Source organism: Rhinoraja longicauda, chromosome 30, assembly GCF_053455715.1.
Source record: "Rhinoraja longicauda isolate Sanriku21f chromosome 30, sRhiLon1.1, whole genome shotgun sequence".
NCBI lineage: Eukaryota > Metazoa > Chordata > Chondrichthyes > Rajiformes > Arhynchobatidae > Rhinoraja > Rhinoraja longicauda.
In genome coordinates this window covers 24,995,942-25,017,237 of record NC_135982.1, presented here as the reverse complement: position 1 = coordinate 25,017,237, position 21,296 = coordinate 24,995,942, and the positions used below count along the sequence as shown (strand labels likewise).

The 21,296-nt window shown below is 50.0% G+C and overlaps 1 protein-coding gene across 5 annotated transcripts in view; it reads left to right on the top strand.

Moving 5' to 3' along the window:
• Nucleotides 1-21,296, top strand: part of acap3a (ArfGAP with coiled-coil, ankyrin repeat and PH domains 3a) — a 178,774-nt gene that overhangs the window by 126,060 nt on the left and 31,418 nt on the right. For all 5 annotated transcript variants that reach the window (XM_078425204.1, XM_078425200.1, XM_078425203.1 and 2 more), the window contains 5 exons: nucleotides 12,716-12,828; nucleotides 15,154-15,205; nucleotides 17,060-17,160; nucleotides 18,183-18,294; nucleotides 20,123-20,331. In XM_078425204.1, coding sequence (XP_078281330.1) covers nucleotides 12,716-12,828; nucleotides 15,154-15,205; nucleotides 17,060-17,160; nucleotides 18,183-18,294; nucleotides 20,123-20,331 — 587 coding nt within the window. The remainder of the gene's footprint in view (nucleotides 1-12,715; nucleotides 12,829-15,153; nucleotides 15,206-17,059; nucleotides 17,161-18,182; nucleotides 18,295-20,122; nucleotides 20,332-21,296) is intronic.

The window sequence follows — 21,296 nt, the reverse complement described above, 5'->3', positions numbered from 1 at the left end:
ACAGAGTCACACAGCAGGGAATCAGGCCCTTCGGCCCGACCTGTCCATGCCGACCGAGATGCCCCATCTAAACTAGTCCCGTTTGTCCACGTTTGGCTCATGTCCCTCTGAACATTGCGGGCTGAGTACCTTCTTTGGACCCTGAAGTCCATTCAGAGTCTGAAGAAGGATCTCATCCCGAAACGTCACCTATTCCTTCTCTCCAGAGATGCTGCCTGACCCGCTGAGTTACTCCAGCATTTTGTGGAACAGGCAGCAGGGTCAGGCAGCATCTCTGGTGAAAAAGGTGGGTGATGTTTTAGCTCGGAACCCTTCTTCCGACCCTGACCCAGACCACTACAGTTACAGTTCAGTTCATTGTCACGTGCACCAATATAGATACATGATAAAGGAATGACGTTTAATGCAAGGTAAAGCTAGCAATGTCCGATCAAGGATAGCTCCAGCACTTTGTGTCTATCTTCAGTATAAACCAGCACCTGCAGTTCCTAACTACATGAGAAAACGTCCATGTGTCTTTGGATTTATACGTCCTTCTCCTTTACATACTATTAAAAGATCTACTGAAATTCACTTTACTGATTAAAAACTGGTTGAATAAGACATCGAAATCTAGATGTAGACACAGGTTTACAAAAGATACAAAGCGCTGGAGTAACTCAGCGGGTCAGGCAGCATCTCTGAAGAACTTGGAGAGGCAATGCTTTGGGTCAGGACTCATCTACAGGCTGATTGTGGTTGGGGGGAGGGGGGAGGAACGGGGGGGGGGGGGGAGAAAGCTGTAAGAGTGGTGGGAGAGGGACAAAGTCCAGTAAATGATAGCTGGATACAGGGGAATCTAGACCTTCTCTTGTGCACGGTTTAAATGCTGCAGCCGTCCAGCCATTACACCGGTTTGGCTTCTCTGCCAAAATGGACGATAAAGGAATGAAATCTGAGCACCTTAAGCAAGTGCCTGCCGACATCCAATCCTGCCTGCACCACCTCCGCTAAATCACCTTGAATCATTTTGCATTTGCCCTTCTGAGTTAATTGGTGTTAATTTATTTACGCTGCCTGCACTAGGCTGACGTAATTCCCAAGCCTAAGAATCCTAATGGAATCACTTCCTTGTCAACCTGCACAGGGTGAGTGAATCATTGTCCCCTGTGAGTCTGAGCCTCGTACACTCAGCACAGCGGTCGACTGCTCCAAGCCAGTGCTGATAAGAGGACACAGATGGGTTAATGGGCTGGGCACTCTCCAGCACTGATTGAGAAGCGTCCTTTCCTACATTAGTGAAGTGTTGCAATTAGATACAACTGCCCTCGACAAAGGCCGCTGACGTAGCTCAATATTTTATATTAAAAGGCTGGTGTTAAGCTTGCCTAACATGACCCAAACATATTGCCATTGCACACAACCAAAAGAAACAGGACGACCCTCATTATCAGGCGAGGTTTATAGCTAGTGCACCTACCGCCACAGAGGGCTGTGGAGGCCAAGCCAATGGATGTATTTAAGGCAGAGATAGATAGATTCGTGATTGGGATGGGCGTCCGGGGTTATGGGGAGAATGGGGTTAGGAGGGAGAGATAGATCAGCCATGATTGAATGGCGGAGCAGACTTGATGGGGCCGAATGGCCTAATTCTGCTCCTATCACTTGTGAACTGACGATCCTTTAGATCAGCAAGGTTAAGAGGGATAGGGGGACAAATCTCAGAAGGCAGAGGAAGCCAATTCTCTGGATGCTTTCAAGAGAGAGTTAGATAGAGCTCTTAAAGATAGCGGAGTCAGGGGGTATGGGGAGAAGGCAGGAACGGGGTACTGATTGTAGATGATCAGCCATGATCACAGTGAAAGGCCACGCTGGCTCGAAGGGCCGAATGGCCTACTCCTGCACCTATTGTCTATTGCCTAAAAGCAGGCAAACAGGACTAGCTTGGAAGGGGCATCTTGTTTGGTATGGACGGGTTGGGCCGAAGGGCCTGTTTCCGTGCAGTATGACTCGATGCCTCAATTAAGGTCAGTCCCATTAATTAATCTCCTCAACCCAACCCTCCAAGGTTTAATCCTCCAACAAGGCAGTTCCATTTCTGTTATGTAACTCAAACTCCGTGCGTTTGATGTGGCAATCCTTCCCACCGACCACAGACTGCACGTTGTACCTGTGTCTCCCACCCACCACCCCCCAGTGTCCCACTAAGTCTGAGACACTCGTCATGTTGACCATTGGTTTGGCCCAAGTCCTTCACAACGTTGCCAATTGAAACATCTTTTAGATAATAGACAATAGAAAATAGGTGCAGGAGAAGGCCATTCGGCCCTTTGAGCCAGCACCGCCATTCAATGTGATCATGGCTGATCATTCTCAATCAGTACCCCGTTCCTGCCTTCTCCCCATACCCCCTGACTCTGCTATCTAGCTCTCTCTTGAATGTATTCAGAGAATTGGCCTCCACTGCCCTCTGAGGCAGAGAATTCCACAGATTCACAACTCTCTGACCAAAAAAGTTTTTCCTCATCTCTGTTCTAAATGGCCTACCCCTTATTCTTAAACTGTGGCCCCTGGTTCTGGACTCCCCCAACATTGGGAACATGTTTCCTGCCTCTAACGTGTCCAACCCCTTAATAATTTTATACGTTTCGATAAGATCCCCTCTCATCCTTCTAAATTCCAGTGCGTACAAGCCTAGTCGCTCCAGTCTTTCAACATATGACAGTCCCGCCATTCCGGGAATTAACCTAGTAAACCTACGCTGCACGCCCTCAATAGCAATTTTCTACCCGAATGAAATTAGTCCGCCATCCCTTTCCCTTCAGTCCGAAGAAAGGGGTCCCGACCCCGAAACGTCACCTCTCCGCGTTCTCCAGAGATGCTGTTCTGACCCGCTGAGTCTCTATCCAGCACCTTCTAGTTTGCTTTTTTTTTTGTGGTAAACCGGCACCTGCAGTTCCTTGAGCCTCCATGTCGAGATGTTAATTTGTCGAGGCGCATCTGCGGAGTTAGAAAGCCCCAACTCAACCCAACCTCACCCAGGGGCAGAGACTGGGTGAAGGAAACTGCGACTAAACTTCTGATGACTTCGAGCCATTGCGGTTCCATTCTGGGAAATTCCAAGGACGGTTTGCCAGCCGATGAGTGGGTTTGTGGACACTGTTACAATGGAGATTGCCCCCCCCCCCACCGTGTACTTGCTCAAGAAACGCCATTATTAATACAGTTGCTTCCATCCCATAGAGCACTTTATAGAAAAATGCACTCCAACTGCAGCCTGGAAGAACATGGCACTTAAAAGCCATTATAAGTCATTTGTGTTCCATTAGTGAAATGGAAATGCAGAGTTTCTACAAGAAAATACACTTTCCTTACGGCTCGGAGCAGGCAAATGTCTACTGCGATGGGCTATTTTAGACGCTGACCAAATAAGCTTTTTAAGAACTATGCCTCTGGTTAATATGTCCTCTGCAGCAACCCAAAATCTTATGAAAGATTTGAACTGTTGACCACAGATCCAATAGCTTCATTTTTAATAATCGAATGCTTACAGGTGGTTTAGTTTGGTTTAGTTTAGAGATACAGTGCGGAAACAGGCCCTTCGGCCGGCACCGACCGGCGATCCCCGCACATTAACACGACCCTACACACACTAGGGTACAATTCACACTTACACCGAGCCAGTTAACCCACAAACCTGTACGTCTTTGAAGCTTGGGAGGAAACCAAAGATCTCACAGGTCACGGGGAGAAGGTACAAAGCGCGCACAGACAGCACCTGTAGTCAGGATCGAACCTGGGTCTCTTCCATCATTATCTCCCCTGCGATACTTCCCTGACAGAGGGGGAATCAGTGGCCATGAAGGCCGATCTCGCAGCACGGTTATCCCATTGCACTCTGGGTGTGTCAATGCCCCCAAATGCGAGATACTTGACCGCAACATTTGTGTTAGTGAGGGACTGTGTTTGCAAGAAACAATTTGAGTGCAGCACAGTGGCGCAGCGGTAGAGTTGCTGCCTCACAGCGCCTGAGACCCAGGTTCGCTCCTGACTGCGGGTGCTGTCTGTACGGAGTTTGCACGTTCTCCCTGTAACCGCGTGGGTTTTCACTGCCACACTCCAAAGACGTGCAGGTTTGTAGGTTGTGTAGAAAGGAACTGCAGATGCTGGTATACACCGAAGTTAGACACAAAGTGCTGGAGTAACCCAGTGGGTCAGGCAGCATCTCTGGAGATGCTGAGTCATTCCAGCACCTTATGTCCAGGTTTCGAGGTTGATTGGCTTTGGTAACATTGTAAATCGTCCCTGCTGTGTGTAGGAAAGTGCTCGTGTGCGGGGTGATCGCCGGCCGGCGCGGACTCGGTGGGCCAAAGGGTTTGTTTCCACGCTGTATCTCTTAAAGTCTAAAGGGCAGCCATTCACATTCACTGCCATGGGCACTGCTGCTGCCTTTAAAAGACCTCGGGAAATCTAATCTGATGTTGGCAGCTCAGGAATCACTCATTCACATTGCTGCAGGGCCACTGGGCTGGGGAGGGATGGGAGGGGGGAGGGGGGGGGTCAGTTCAAAGGGAATGTAAAACCTCAGGATCTAGCCCTCCCCTCACCTCCCACCCTTGCCTGGTTTTAACAAGTGCAAAAGTCCAGTGGTCAGGTGGCCAGGTCATTGTCCAGTCGGTCGCTGTGCTGTGTGTGTGTGCGTTGATTAGTCAGTGTCAGCCGCAGTCAACCTTCTAACCAGCAGCGAGTAAGAATAACCATGTCAGAGACTCAACAAGCCGTGAAAATAAAGGTGACATATTCCTTGTGGCTGTGCCAATGTAAGCATTGACAAAAAGAGGCCGCTTATATAATATAACGCAACATTCAGGAGGTGGGGGGTGAGTGGGAGGACTATCAGCCTGCAGTAAGTTCTGTTGCCATGGGCTGAAATGATATTCTCTTAATGCAGGTTCCAAAAATAGCAGCTCTGTGGTTTAATATGATAAAACGATTACACTGCACCATTTCTATTTGGGGAGGCTGGCTGTGACTTAATCTCGTATTTATTCCATGGTTTGCCTTTACCACTAACACTGGGTATCAGTCCGATCAAATCCTTAATGCTTGGGGATCGGGGTGAAGGTGCATTGAGATTATAGTCGTGTGTAAGAAGGAACTGCAGATGCTGGTTCAAACCGAAGGTAGACACAGAAAGCTGGAGTAACTCAGCGTGACAGGCAGTGTCTCTGGAGAGAAGGAATGGGTGATGTTTCGGGTCGAGACCCTTCTTCAGATTTTAGTAGTGTTTGATTCAGAGACATAGTACTGTTCTGCCCATGACTTGCAAAGGCACAGAGTCTTCCCAAAACAGAGTTCCACGAAAGTCAATGAATGATTACAATCGAGCCGTCCACTGTGTACAGATACTTGGTAAAGGGAATAACATGAATGGCGTTTAGTGCAAGATAAAACCAGTAAAGTCCATCAAAGATAATCCGAGGGTCTCCAATGAGGTTGATAGTAGTTCAGGACCGCTCTCTAGTTGATGGTAGAATGGTTCAGTTGCCTGACAACAGCTGGGAAGAAACTGAATCTGGAGCTGTGCGTTTTCACACTTCTCAACCTTTTGCCCGATGGGAGAGGGGAGCAGAGGGAGAGGCCGGGGTGCGACTGGTCCTTGATTATGCTGCTGGCCTTGCCGAGGCAGCGTGAGGTGTAGATGGAGTCAATGGAAGGGAGGTTGGTTAGTGGGATGGTTGGGCCCAGATCCCTCCCAACCTTCCCTGTCCATGTACCTTCTAAATGCCCTTTAAATGTTGTTGCAGTAACTGCCCCAACTACCTCCTCCGGCAGCTCGTTCCATATGCCCACACCCTGTGTGTGAAAATGTAGATTCCTATTAAATCTTTCCTATTTCACCTTAAACCACTTCATAGATTCTCCTACCCCCGGGAGCAGACTGCACCCTTCATGATTTCTTACACCTCCGTACCATCACCCCCTCAGCCTCTCGCGCTCCAGGGACTAACGTCCTAGCCTCCCCAACCTCTCCCAGTGGCTCAGGCCCCCGAGTCGTGTCAACGGGGCGGTGTTAACCTGGCTCAACATCTGTTGCAAGAGAGAGTGAATTAACTTGGTCTCAGGCTTCGCACAGAGCATCTTCCAGAGCTATTGTGAAATTTTATGGATTGGAATTTCTAAACTGAAAGCTTGACCTTTTGTCCCTGTTAATGCGGGAGGTCAGTGAGTGTTGTTGGGGCAGGCAGGGCACCAGGACATCAGCTGCTGGAAGGGGCATTCACCAGTTTAATATTTATAGTCCTTGCGCAGGCTGTACATCTTCATTTTTATACCCTCCTGTCTTCTTAACGAGAGGTTTTCATTCTTTCCTTTCCCACTGGAGCATCTGTTCCCCTTTGCAGTTTTCACCTCCCTCTCTTGTGGAATGCCTCACTGCTGTGAATCTTTCTGACCCCCATTTCACTCGCACTTTCTGAGCCAGCACGTGTTTCCTCATAGTAATGTTTTCAGACACAAGGAACTGCAGATGCTGGTTTACAAAAAAAAACGACACAAAGTGCAAGAGTAGGGACACTTGCCACTGATGTTCCCGATGTTGGGAACTAGTCCAGAACTAGGGGGCCACAGTTTAAGAATGAGGAATAGGCCATTTAGAACGGAGATGAGGAAAAGCTTTTCACCCAGACAGTTGTCAATTTGTGGAGTTCTCTGCCTCAGAAGGCAGTGGAGGCCAATCCACTGGATACATTCTAAAAATGTAGAGTTGGATAGAGCTCTAGGGGCTAGCGGAATCAGGGGGTATGGGGAGATGGCAGGAACGGGGTACTGATTGTGGATGATCAGCCATCATCACATTGAATGGCGCTGCTGGCTCGAAGGGCCGAATGGCCTCCTCCTGCACCTATTTTCTATGAAGTCACCCATTCCTTCTCTCCAGAGATGCTGCCTGTCCCGCTGGGTAACCCCAGCATTGTGTCCATCTTCCAGACAGACAGGCCAGGAGAGGGGAGGCGGGGCCTGGTTGCTGGAGTGACAGCTGAATGCTAATATAGCATACCCCCCTCCCCTTTACCCCCTCCCCTTTATCATATCATATCATATATCATATATATATACAGCCGGAAACAGGCCTTTTCGACCCTCCAAGTCCGTGCCGCCCCCTCCCCTTTACCCCCCTCCCCTTTACCCCCTCCCCTTTACCCCCTCCCCTTTACCCCCTCCCCTTTACCCCCCTCCCCTTTACCCCCCTCCCATTTACCCCCTCCCCTTTACCCCCTCCCCTTTACCCCCTCCCCTTTACCCCCTCCCCTTTACCCCCCTCCCCTTTACCCCCTCCCCTTTACCCCCCTCCCCTTTACCCCCTCCCCTTTACCCCCTCCCCTTTACCCCCTCCCCTTTACCCCCTCCCCTTTACCCCCCTCCCCTGTACCCCTTCCCCTGTACCCCCCTCCCCTTTACCCCCTCCCCTTTACCCCCCCTCCCCTTTACCCCCCCTCCCCTTTACCCCCTCCCCTTTACCCCCCCTCCCCTTTACCCCCTCCCCTTTCTTTCTAGCCCTCCTCCCTCCCTCCCCTCCTCCCTCCCTCCCCTTCTCCCTCCCTCCCCCTTTTCTCCCTCTCCCTCCCTCCCTCCCTCTGGGACTGTGAGCAGCGGGACACAGCGGCACACAGTCGGCTGGCTGCGTTTCTCGCTTGTGCATTCCGCTGCATTCCCCAGTCTCCCTGCACCCTGACGGCAACTACTGCCCTCTCCTCTCTCCTGTCCTCTCCTCTCCTCTCTCCTCTCCTCTCCTCTCCTCTCCTCTCCTCTCCTCTCCTCTCCTGTACTCCCCTCTCATCCCCTCCCCTCCCCTCTCCTCTCCTCTCCTCTCCTCTCCTCTCCTCTGTCCAGGGGGGAGGTGAGACTTTGTGAATCATTTTTAAAGGCGACTTAGTGCCTCCTGGGCGCCTGTGTTATTTTCCTGTCGTTGTCAGCGGCGTTTGAAGCCGGTTTTGTGACCATGAAGATTTTCGGCAGGTTGGACTACACGCTGGTGAGTTGGGGAAGTGGACCGTGTGTGTGTATGTGTATGTGTGGGGGTATGTGTGTGTATGTGTGTGTGGGTATGTGTGTGTGTATGTGTGGGGGTATGTGTGTGTATGTGTGTGTGGGTGTGTGTGTGTGTGTGTGTATGTGTGGGGGTATGTGTGTGTATGTGTGTGTGTGTGTGTGTGTGTGTGTGGGGGTATGTGTGTGTATGTGTGTGTGTGTGTGTGTGTGTGTGTGGGTATGTGTGTGTGTGTGTGTGTGGGTGTATGTGTGTGTGGGTATGTGTGTGTGTGTATGTGTGTGTGGGTGTGTGTATGTGTGGGGGTATGTGTGTGTATGTGTGTGTGTGTGTGTGGGTATGTGTGTGTGTGTGGGTGTATGTGTGTGTGGGTATGTGTGTGTGTGTGTGTGTGGGTATGTGTGTGTGGGTGGGTGTGTGTGTGTGTGTGTGTGTGTGTGGGGGGGGGTATGTGATCTCCACATCGTTACTATGGCCAGACAGGGACATGCTGGGGACAGGGGGGGTTGTTCCTTGCTCACCAGTTTGTGCTGAGACTGGGCTGGAAGAGCAAGAAAGAACCCGTCTCAATATCGCAAGGTGTTGGAGAGAACTGCAGATGCCGCTTTACACCGAAGATAGACACAAAATGCTGGAGTAACTCAGTCTGAAGAAGGATCTCGACCCGATCCTTCTCTCCAGAGATGCTGCCTGACCCGCATTTTGCGTCTATCTTTAATATCACAAGGTGTATTGATTTTTTTTTTAAAAGACAATACAAGTTTGATGACTCTGGGTTTTGTGTGTGATTTCACCCCTTCCAAAAACAAGGTAGACTGTCAGAAGTATTTGCCCCCAGGGTGGGAATGCCAAATGCTAGACTAGAGGGCATAACTTTAAGGTGAGAGGGGCAGAGTTTAAAGGAGATGTGCTGGGGCAAGTTATTTTTACACAGAGGACGGTGGTGGATGCAGATACATTAAAGGCATCTAAGAGACTTTCAGATAGGCACAAGGATATGAAGGGAATGATGGTAGTGGAGCTGTCTGGGTCAAAATGTGGTCGTAGAGCAGGAAGGCAGGAGAAATCACAGAGGGGGAGCAGTGAGAGATTGTCTGGGTCAAATGTGGATGGTATGTTGGATCATGTGCAGGCAGTGGACGTTGATTTGGCACAGAGGTTGTGAGCTAAACGGCTTGTTCCTGTGCTGTTATGTTTTTTCTATGTGAAAAAACTGCAGATGCTGGTTTAAATTGAAGGTAGACACAAAATGCTGGTGGAGTAACTCAGCGGGACAGGCAGCATCTCGGGAGAGAAGGAATGGGTGACGTTTCGGGCCGAGACCCTTGAGGGTCACCCATTCCTTCTCTCCCGAGATGCTGCCTGTCCCGCTGAGTTACTCCACCAGCATTTTGTGTCTACCGTTGTTCTATGTGTGGTCCCTGCTGCCTGTGTGTGATAACAAGAGAGAATGTGCTATCTCCCCCTTTCTCCAGTGCAGGAGCATCTGCAGGGAGGGAAGGTTGACTGCAAGTTTGCAAAATTAGCTTAGCAGTTCATGTAATGTGCTGATATTTGTTTTGCCCTAATCAATACCTGGCTTACAGCCAGCCCAATGATCCAGCGTTTCTCAGTTGTGGAGGAAGGAAGTTAAAGTCTCTAATTCCCGAAGCATCAGATTGCTGAGCCTGACGCGGTCTTGATTCGGGTTCAGAGATGTTTTGCTGGAGCATTTATTTCTCCAGTAATGGTAAATGATCGTTATAATCTCCCAGAGGGAGAACATTCTGGTTTGGTGAAATATGCACAGATTCGTTATCCTAATTGCTTTGTTTTTTTAACCTGATGATCTTGCTCTGTACTGGGTGTGGGTGCTAATGTGGGTGCTCCCCCATTGAACTGACATCTCAGTGAATGACCAGAGCTCTTCTACCTCCAACTGCTGCTCTATCTCCCCGTCCTCTCCATCCTAATTCACCAAAGCATGCTGCTTCATTATGAGGAATCTTTCATTCTGCCTCGAGCTTTGCTCGTGACGTGAATTTAACGGAGACTCGAGGAACTGCAGATGCAAGGAATCTTGAGGGGAAAAGCACAAAGTGCTGGAGGAACTCAGTGGGTCAGGTCAGCATCTGTGGAGGGAATGGATATTGGGTGATGATGGGTCCCAAACTCGTAACGTCCAGAACAAGGGGCCACAGTTTAAGAATAAGGAGTAGGCCATTTAGAACTGAGATGAGGAAAAACTTTTTCAGTCAGAGAGTTGTAAATCTGTGGAATTCTCTGCCTCAGAAGGCAGTAGAGACCAATTCTCTGAATGCTTTCAAGAGAGAGCTGGATAGAGCTCTTAAGGATAGCGGAGTCAGGGGCTATGGGGAGAAGGCAGGAACGGGGTACTGATTGAGAATGATCAGCCATGATCACATTGAATGGCGGTGCTGGCTCGAAGGGCCGAATGGCCTCCTCCTGCACCAATTGTCTATTGTTGCCTGTCTATCCCCTCCACAGATGCTGACATGACCCACTGAGTTCCTCCAGCACTTTAGTTGTGTTTAGTTTGTTGTCAGGTGTACCGAGGTACAGTGAAAAGCTTTTGCTGCGTGCTATCCAGTTAGCAGAAAGACAATACAGGATTACAATTGAGCCATTCACAGTGTACGGGGATGCATGATAAAGGGAACAGTGTGAATTTTGCATGTGCATTTAACAACAAAGGACATAAGCAGGTTGTCAAAGCCATTTTAAAATGTATGAACGTAAGGCTGATATTAATGATGTTGAAACTAGGAACTGCAGATGCTGGTTTATTAAAAAAAAGTCTCAAAGTGCTGGAGTAACTCGGCGGGTCAGGCAGCATCTCTGGAGTACTCTGGCTTCTGTAAATTATAAACTGTCCCTGGTGTGTAGGATGGTGCTACTGTACGCTGGTCGGCGCGGACTCGGTGGGTCGAAGGGCCTGTTTCCACACTGTATCTCTAAAGCCTAAACATGGATTGGTGATGTTTCGGGTCGGGACCCTTCTCCAGACTGGATATTTAATGGGGTGTTGTGTGGTTTCTGAACACAAATAATTCCAGCTCATCCCCATGACCATATGTGACGGGACTGCCTTACCTTGGCCTGTAACCAAAGTCAGGGGAGAGGCTAGTATCCTTTGTACCACAGGTATAATGGGCACTGCCCAGCTCTCTTTATAAGAAATGATCTGGGTTAGAAGTCTGACCTTTTCTTAAATCACAGAAAAACAGAGGCATATTTTCTCCTTCCTGACTGACAGTTTATGCAGGTATGTAGGCCATGATTAATTAGATTAATCCTCGTTAGTGCTGCATGGATGGGCTGTGGATAAAACTAATTGGACAGGTCTAGTCATGTCATGTTTCTATAAATTAAATAATGCGACGTGAAATTTCAGCACTGTGGATAGTGGACTTCCCCCTTCCCATTGCTCGCTTCAATTAAATTTCACACGGAAGATATTTAATAACATTTTTAAGACTTATTAACTGCTGACAATTTCAAGTGGCCTTACTGATTTGATTTGGGGGGGGGGAAAGGTGTTTATGGCTGATCAAACGGTGTACATAGCAGGTTTCTACAATATGAATTAGTGAATGTTGGTTTTTCTGTCCTGATGGTATTTGAAGATACTTTAACTGCCCCAGTTTCCACTCGCGCTTTGTAAATGGTGGATACAATCTCCATTGTAGGTCTACAGCTAATTTTAAAATGCCGTTGGCTCCAAAAAGACCGCTGCTTCTGGTCACAACCCTGCCGCCAACCAACATTCCCATGTGGGTCTAACAGCAGCCATCAAAATCTCTGCTTTTAGCGATCCCTTGCTGATCAACGCCAACCCCCAGCACTGACCTCTCCATCAGCTCGGCCTGGTGCAGATTAATTGCGGTGCCTTTGCCCAAACCATCTTGGTTGGGGTAGTAAATGGTGGGGATTAGAGTGGGAGCACTCTGGTCGCGAGGATCACTACAATGTCCTAGGCCCTCTCAGCCACCTCCACCACCAAACTGTCGTGTAGATAGAACCTCGGGATGAAGAATCCTGAACAACGGCCCCACCTGGTGGATCTTACCAGCCGGCATAAGTAGATAGATCTATCAAAGGTATTTACTTCACAAAATGCTGGAGTAACTCAGCAGGTCAGGCAGCATCTCTGGAGAGAAGGAATGGGTGACGTTTCTTGATTGGAACAGGTGGTCAAGGGTTACGGGGAGAAGGCAGGAAAATGGGATTAGGAGGCCGAGATCAGCCATGTTTGAATGGCGGAGTGGACTCGATGGGCCGAATGGGCTTATACAACTCCTATAACATGTGAACGTCAGGCATCTTCTGGCTCAGCTGCAGCTGGTGACTGGGTGGAGAGGTGCAATCCCCAGCTGGGCTCCAAGGTTATGGTGAGGGGTGATGAGGACCGAATCACTTTAGCGTTGTGTCCGGTCAAAGACGTTGAGACGTGGAGCCTGTGATCATCCTTGCGGGTTGCGCAGTGTGCATGAGCGGGTTTGCGCTGATTCATCACGACTCTACGCCTTGCTGTGGTTGATGTGCACACCTTGCCTGTGACCCTGGTTGTCAAATCGTGTAGGTGCGTCAGCCGTGAACGGTCGCGTTGTCCACTCCTGGCGTTCCGGATGTTACAAGGCAGAGTGGCGACGCGCCCACATTGAACATCTATTTTCCCATTCCCAGGACTTCTCCTACGATGATTCCAAAGTTGAATTCAACATCGATGCCCCCAACGGTGTGGTGATGGAAGGATACTTGTTCAAGAGAGCCAGCAATGCTTTCAAGACCTGGAACAGGTATGTGGCGGCTCCAGACTGTGACTCAGTCGATGCGCACCGTGAGCTTGGGTTTAGTTCATTGTCACATGTGCCGAGGTACAGTGAAAAGCTTTTGTTGCGTGCTATCCAGTCAGCGGAAAGACAATACATGATTACAATCGAGCCGTCCGCAATGTACTAGATACTGTACACGATAAACGGAATAAAGTTTAGTGCAAGATAAAGTCCGGTAAATCCCGATCAAAGATAGTCGGCTTTAGATTTCACATTCCTGCTGCACGGTGGCGCAGCGGTAGAGTTGCTGCCTTTCAGCAAATGCAGCGCTGGAGACCCGGGTTCGATCCCGACTTCGGGTGCAATCTCTTGCAGTGTTTGTACGTTCTCCCAGTGACCTGCGTGAGTTTTCTCCGAGGTCTTCAGTTTCCTCCCACACTCCAAAGACGTACAGGTTTGTAGGTTAATTGGCTTGGTAAATGTAAAAGTTGTCCCTAGTGGGTGTAGGATAGTGTTAATGTGCGGGGATCGCTGGTCGGCGAGGACCCGGTGAGCCGAAAGGGCCTGTTTCCGCGCTGTATCTCTAAACTAAATCTCCTCTTCTCTCCATACCTGACACCCTTCAAAACAATAGACAATAGGTGCAGCAGTAGGCCATTCGGCCCTTCGAGCCAGCACCGCCATTCAATGTGATCATGGCTGATCATTCTCAATCAGTACCCCGTTCCTGCTTTCTCCCCATACCCCCTGACTCCGCTATCCTTAAGAGCTCTATCCAGCTCTCTCTTGAATGCATTCAGAGAATTGGCCTCCACTGCCTTCTGAGGCAGAGAATTCCACAGATTCACAACTCTCTGACTGAAAAAGTTTTTCCTCATCTCTGTTCTAAATGGCCTACCCCAAAAACCAAAGCAATGATCACCCCTCCTCAGCCCAATAGGGGTGAAAACTTTCAAAGGCCCACCGCCTTCTGTCAGATGTTCCCACGTACCATGATTGGACCAGACACGAGGATACTCCATTCCCAGCATCCTGACCTCTGGCTGTGGTCTTCCCATCTCCGTTCCCCCTACACCTATTTCCACATTGGGACCCTTCCTGCCATCTACCTCAGTGTGGGAGGGTTAGTCACCGAGCTTGGCCCTTTCCCTTTGCCCGGAGCTCCGTGGTTGTTTGTTTGTATTTGTTTTGTTTGTACTTTATTTGCCAGGTGTACAAGTATGACTATAAATAAACACTTCGACACAAATTAGATAAGCATCTCAGATACAGTGCCAGTGTGTAGCAGTGGTACACGGAGACAGTATACAGACTCAGCAGTTTGGCACCACTTTCAAGTCCCAGTAGTCGTGAGTGCAGGGCATCTTGACCTGACCATGACAATTACTAGGTTAATTCCCGGAATGGCGGGACTGTCATATGTTGAAAGACTGGAGCGACTAGGCTTGTATGCACTGGAATTTAGAAGGATGAGAGGAGATCTTATCGAAACGTATAAGATTAATTTAGGGGCTGGACACGTTAGAGGCAGGAAACATGTTCCCAATGTTGGGGGAGTCCAGAACAAGGGGCCACAGTTTAAGAATAAGGGGTAGGCCATTTAGAACTGAGATGAGGAAAAACTTTTTCAGTCAGAGAGTTGTGAATCTGTGGAATTCTCTGCCTCAGAAGGCAGTGGAGGCCAATTCTCTGAATGCATTCAAGAGAGAGCTTGATAGAGCTCTTAAGGATAGCGGAGTCAGGGGGTATGGGGAGAAGGCAGGAACGGGGTACTGATGGAGAATGATCAGCCATGATCACATTGAATGGCGGTGCTGGCTCAAAGGGCCGAATGGCCTCTCCTGCACCTATTGTCTATTGAAGGCCCGTTGTCATGGCGGCGTTGCAGGGTCGGCCTGGCCAAGCGTAGCCCTGGTGTCCTCCGCCAAAGTAGACCGCGTGCGGTCCAATCTAGCGCAAGGGAGGGGTGAGCAGCCGCCATTGATGGATACCTTGCCATCCCTTTGTTCTGCACGCCCCCGAAGATAACATCCCATTGATCGCTCCTGTCAACACGAACCTCTCGCTTCTTTGCAAAATTGATAGCTTCTTCTGAACTTGACACGGGGGTTATATTTGATAGAAGATGCCCGTTAGGTAACAGTAGCAGAAACCCCATAGTTACCACTCTGAGACCCATCTCTGTCTAAAAAGCTGATTTAAGTGGAGCTACCACTTAACTTGGCTTTGGAAATTGAATTGAGGACTTAACCGTGTAGCGTATGTTTTTAAATCATTTCCTCGGGCTTGTTTTGATTTGGAATGTGTCTGATGACTTTTGATCGTGACTTTTTAAAAATGTATTTTTAGGAGATGGTTTTCGATACAGAACAGTCAGCTTGTGTATCAGAAGAAGATGAAGGTAATGTGGTTTCCATGGGAACAGTTGCATGACATTTTATAATCTTTGGTTGAATGTTGTGTAATCGGGCTGCTTCGGGGTTTTTTTTGCAGTCCAGCAGTTCTTGTGGGTTTGGGGAATGGTTATGTGTAGTTTAGTTTAGAGGCACAGCACGGAAACAGGCCCTTCGGCCCACCGTGTCCGCGCCGACCAGCGATCCCCGCGCATTAACACTATTCTACACACACTAGGGACAATTTACAATTTTACAGAAGCCAATTAGCCTACAAACCTGTACCGTTTTTCGGGGTGCGGGGGAAACCGTGGCACCCGAGGGAAAACCCACGCAGGTCACGGGGAGAATGTACAAACTCCGTACAGGCAGTACCCGTAGTCGGGATGGAACCCGGGTCTTTGGCGCTGGAAGGCCGCAACTCTACCCCTGGACCACCCTGCTGCCTTGGGCTGAAGGAGATTTCCAGATCTGTATTGGGTCATGTGACACTTACATAGAGCCCCTCTCCATGCTGTGTCTCTAAACTAAATGAAAGCTTCTCAGAACAGGCCCCTCTCCAGGGACTCCCCTGTTCCTGCACCAGTACTGGGCAGGTGGGCTTCGTCTGCCGAGGGTGAGCAAGGACCACAGTCCAGGGTTGACCGCCAGTGGCCACAAGCTCTGAGGAGCCTGACGTGCGGGTTTGTAGGTTAATTGGCCTCTGTAAATCGCCCCTCGTGTATAGGGGAGTGGATGAGCAAGTGGGATAACAGAGAACCAGTGTGAACGGGTGATCGATGGTCAGTGGGCTGAAGGGCCTGTTTCCATTCTGTATCTTACAACCAATATATCCTTCTCCCCGTGCATGAAAAATGTTCACTGGTCAGTGGATAGACAATAGGCAATAGGTGCAGGAGGAGGCCATTCGGCCCTTCGAGCCGGCACTGCCATTCAATGTGATCATGGCTGATCATTCTCAATCAGTACCCCGTTCCTGCCTTCTCCCCATACCCCCTGATTCCGCTATCCTTAAGAGCTCTATCTAGCTCTCTCTTGAATGCATTCAGAGAATTGGCCTCAACTGCCTTCTGAGGCAGAGAATTCCACAGATTCACAACTCTCTGACTGAAAAAGTTTTTCCTCATCTCCGTTCTAAATGGCCTACCCCTTATTCTTAAACTGTGGCCCCTGGTTCTGGACTCCCCCAACATTGGGAACATGTTTCCTCTAACGTGTCCAACCCCTTAATAATCTTATACGTTTCGATTAGATCCCCTCTCATCCTTCTAAATTCCAGTGCATACAAGCCTAGTCGCTCCAGTCTTTCCACTCCAGACAGTGAGGAACATGAGGACAGTTAGGGTGGCGTAGCGGAAGAGTTGCTGCCTCACAGCGCCAGAGACACCGGTTCGATCCCGACTACGGGTGCTGTCTGTACGATGTTTGTACTTTCTCCCCTTGGGTTTTTCTCCAAGGTCTTCGATTTCCTCCCACACTCCAAAGACGTGCGCGTTTGTAGGTTAATTGGCTTGGTATAAATGTTTAAAAAAAATGTAAGATTGACCCTTGTGCGTGTAGAGTAGTGTTAGTGCGCGGGGATCGCTGGTTGGTGCGGACATGGTGGGCCGAAGGGCCTGTTTCTGCGCAGTGTCTCTGAACCAACATCTACTGAGGCTGGTACAGTTGCCCAGCCCTGAGACCAGTTAATGCAGATTGCGGATGGGAGCAGAGACCGTCTTTCACCCTTGAATCAGCCTGGGTCGGCCTGAGGCTGTGTTGTTGCCGGCACCATCTCTGTTCACTTGGCGACTGACGGGGTGAGATTCTTTCTTTCACCGGCCGAGGGCCATTTGAGACATCCTGTTGCGTCTGACTTGCAGGACGCGCTGACGGTGGTGGTGGACGATTTGCGGCTTTGTTCCGTCAAGCCCTGCGAGGACATCGAGAGGCGGTTCTGCTTCGAGGTTGTGTCGCCCAATAAGTGAGTAAGCAGATGAAAGGCCGTCCGTCCGTCGGCGGTCTGTCCCCACTCCCCTCCCTCACACACATCTCCCTACCTCAGTCAGGTCACACCAGGCAGGAAGATGTTCAACACCTTCCCGCCATTATTGCATGAAGGATGTGATCACTTTCAAAGTAGGTGGTGCAGCGGGTAAGCCTGCTGCCTCACAGCGTCAGAGATCCGGGTTTGATCCTGACCTCGTACGGCGTTTGTACGTTCTCCCCGTGACTTGCGTGCGTTTCCTCCGGGTGCTCCGGTTTCCTCCCACACTCCAAAGATGTACAGTGTTGTAGGTTAATTGGCTTCAATAATTGTCCCTCATGTAGAGGATAGCGTTAGTGTACGCGTGGACCCGATGGGCCGAAGGGCCTGTTTCCACGCTGTATCTAAAGTCTGAAGTAAAGTGTGATCTCCCTCCCACTGTTTGAAATAATAGCATATAGTTTAGCCATTTTATCTCTTTGTAAAACTGAAATCCATCCCTCTCCATTCTCTGTTTAAATTCCTGGGTTGATATCCCCCTCACTCCACTTCCACCTTCTCTGCCTCTGTGATTGTGCCACCATATTGAATATCCAGCCCCGGCCTTCAGACTATGTGGGATTTTTCTTGGCCAATCTGGGCTTGTACACCCATCCCTTCTCTCCAGAGATGCTGCCCGTCCCGCTGAGTTACTCCAGCATTGTGTGTCTATCGCCGGTGTAAACCAGCATCTGCAGTTCCTTCCTACACATTTTCGATCAGAGAGGGGGATAGTTTTAGGGCCTTGACTTCACTCTCTCAAGCCAAGAGGCTCAGTGTGATGTTGCTACATCCTTCACAACATATGTTCTTCATCGCGTTTCATGCGTGTAGATGCCATGTCAACGATCCATTCAATGCGGAGTGCGTTGTGGCCTTGTGGAGACAGTGATGTTGTCTGGGGTTTGGATGTTGAGGCGTTATCTCACTGCCGGCGTTAGGCAGATGCGGTTTCCTGATGACGCATTTATCCCCTACAGGAGCTGCATGTTGCAGGCAGACTCGGAGAAGTTGCGACTGGGCTGGATCCAGGCCGTGCAGGCCAGCATTGCCACTGCCTACAGGGAAAGTCCAGACAACAACTACATCAACGTAAGTCTGCTACATCCACCCGCCCACTCAACCCACCGCCTCCTCTCCTCACGCCCTCTCGTGCAGAGCTAATCTTGTCAAGGTCTGTAATAGATCGGGTAGACGCAAAGAGCCCCTTGCCCAGAGTAGGGGAATCGAGGACCAGAGGACATAGGTTCAAGGTGAAGGGGGAAAGATTTAAATGGAATCTGAGGGGTAACCTTTTCACACAAAGGGTGGTGGGTGTATGGAATAAGCTGCCAGAGGAGGTTGTTGAGGCTGGGACTATCCCATCGTCTAAGAAACAGTTAGAAAGGTACATGGATATGACAGGATTGAAGGGGTATGGACCAAGCGCGGGCAGGTGGGACTAGTGCAGCTGGGACATGTTGACCGGTGTGGGCAAGTTGGGCCGAAGGGCCTGTTTCCACACTCTGTGACTCTCTGGCCAAACTCCCCGTGCGGCTGTCCAGCAAGCAGTACTGGGAGAAGCCGACCTCCGGAACGAGGAAAGGACAATCGTTTTTCTTGGAGTAGGTTTTGTAGATTTGTTGGCACCTTTGTGGCGACTGTTTTGTGTACTTTGTGTGCAAAAAGGATTTCACGGCTCCTAGGTACATGTGGCAATAAAGTATCATCATCATCATCGAACGGCAGCCAGCACTGGCTTGCAATAGTTCAATGGTTTCTTCATTGTCACGTTTACCGGGTTAAGTGAAATACATTTATTGCACACAGTTCAGCACGTCTATTCCCGTGCATAAGCGTTATCACCCCGGTTAGTACAGAATGTGTACAACAGCCCGTTGGCCAACACCGGCCAACATGTCCCAGCTACACTAGTCCCACTTGCCCGCGCTTAGTCCATAGCTCATTGGGTCCATATGCAAGAGGTGCCATTTTGCCGCCATTTTGCCGTCCCAGCCACATTTGGCCACAAGGGCCCGTTGCTGCCATCTCCTCCGCTCTGGTCGTCCCGTGATCCGATGTCCCTCTCCAAGTTAGGAAAAGGGGACGTACAACGAGATCTGGGTGTCCTAGTGCATCAGTCACTGAAAGGAAGCATGCAGGTACAGCAGGCAGTGAAGAAAGCCAATGGAATGTTGGCCTTCATAACAAGAGGAGTTAAGTATAGGAGCAAAGAGGTCCTTCTGCAGTTGTACAGGGCCCTAGTGAGACCGCACCTGGAGTACAATGTGCAGTTTTGGTCTCCAAATTTGAGGAAGGATATTCTTGCTATTGAGGGCGTGCAGCGCAGGTTTACTAGGTTAATTCCCGGAATGGCGGGACTGTCATATGTTGAAAGATTGGAGCGACTAGGCTTGTACACACTGGAATTTAGAAGGATGAGAGGAGATCTTATCGAAACATATAAGATTATTAAGGGGTTGGACACGTTAGAGGCAGGGAAACATGTTCCCAATGTTGGGGGAGTCCAGAACCAGGGGCCACAGTTTAAGAATAAGGGGTAGGCCATTTAGAACGGAGATGAGGAAAAACTTTTTCACCCAGAGAGTTGTAAATCTGTGGAATTCTCTGCCTCAGAAGGCAGTGGAGGCCAGTTCTCTGAATGCTTTCAAGAGAGAGCTAGATAGAGCTCTTAAGGATAGCGGAGTCAGGGGGTATGGGGAGAAGGCAGGAACGGGGTACTGATTGAGAATGATCAGCCATGATCACATTGAATGGTGGTGCTGGCTCGAGGGGCCGAATGGCCTCCTCCTGCACCTATTGTCTATTGTCCTCATTCCCCGGAGGAGAGCCTCCCACAGCCGATCCCCAGGGAGGGGGAGGTAAGAGGTGTGGGTGACCCTGGCTGCGCGTCCACTCTAACTCTGCTCCTTCCCCACAGAGACTGGACCGTACGGCATCACCGTCCACCAGCAGCATCGACTCCGCCAGCGAGGCGCGGGACCGCAGTGTGAAGGGCGAGACCATCCTGCAGAGGGTGCAGGGCATCGCGGGCAATGAGCAGTGCTGTGACTGCGGCCAGCCCGACCCGCGCTGGGCTAGCATTAACCTCGGCATCACCCTGTGTATCGAGTGCTCCGGGATCCACCGGTACGTCCCCGCAACCCGCGTCCGCCCGCCGCGCCAGCCCTCGGCTCACCCGCTTCCCAGCTCTCTGTGGGCGCAGCGGGTAGAGCTGCTGCCCCACAGCGCCAGAGACCCAGGTTCGATCCTGACCACGAGTGCTATCTGTGTGGAGTTCGCACGTTCTCTCCGTGACAGCGCAGGTTTTCTCCGGTTTCCTCCCATGCTCCAAGGATGTGCAGGTTTGTGGGTTGTGGAGAAAGGAACTGCAGATGCTGGCATATGCCAAAGTTAGACACAAAGTGCTGGAGTAACCCAGTGGTTCAGGCAGCATCATCTCGCGTGCAGCGTAGGTTTACTAGGTTAATTCCCGGAATGGCGGGACTGTCGTATGTTGAAAGACTGGAGCGACTAGGCTTGTATACACTGGAATTTAGGATGAGAGGGGATCTTATCGAAACATATAAGATTATTAAGGGGTTGGACACATTAGAGGCAGGAAACATGTTCCCAATGTTGGGGGAGTCCAAAACCAGGGGCCACAGTTTAAGAATAAGGGGTAGGCCATTTAGAACGGAGATGAGGAAAAACTTTTTCAGTCAGAGAGTTGTGAATCTGTGGAATTCTCTACCTCAGAAGGCAGTGGAGGCCAATTCTCTGAATGCATTCAAGAGAGAGCTAGATAGAGCTCTTAAGGATAGCGGAGTCAGGGGGTATGGGGAGAAGGCAGGGACGGGGTACTGATTGAGAATGATCAGCCATGGTGGTGCTGGCTCGAAGGGCTGAATGGCCTACTCCTGCACCTATTGTCTACTGTCTATCGTCTATTGAGATGCTTTGTCCAACACTCTATGTCCAGGTTTGTAGGTTGATTGGCTTTGGTAAAATTGTAAATTGCCCCTACTGTGTGTCGGGAAGTGCTGGTGTATGGGGTGACCGCTGGTCGGCACGGACTAGGTGGGCCGAAGGGCCTGTTTCCATGCTGCATTTCT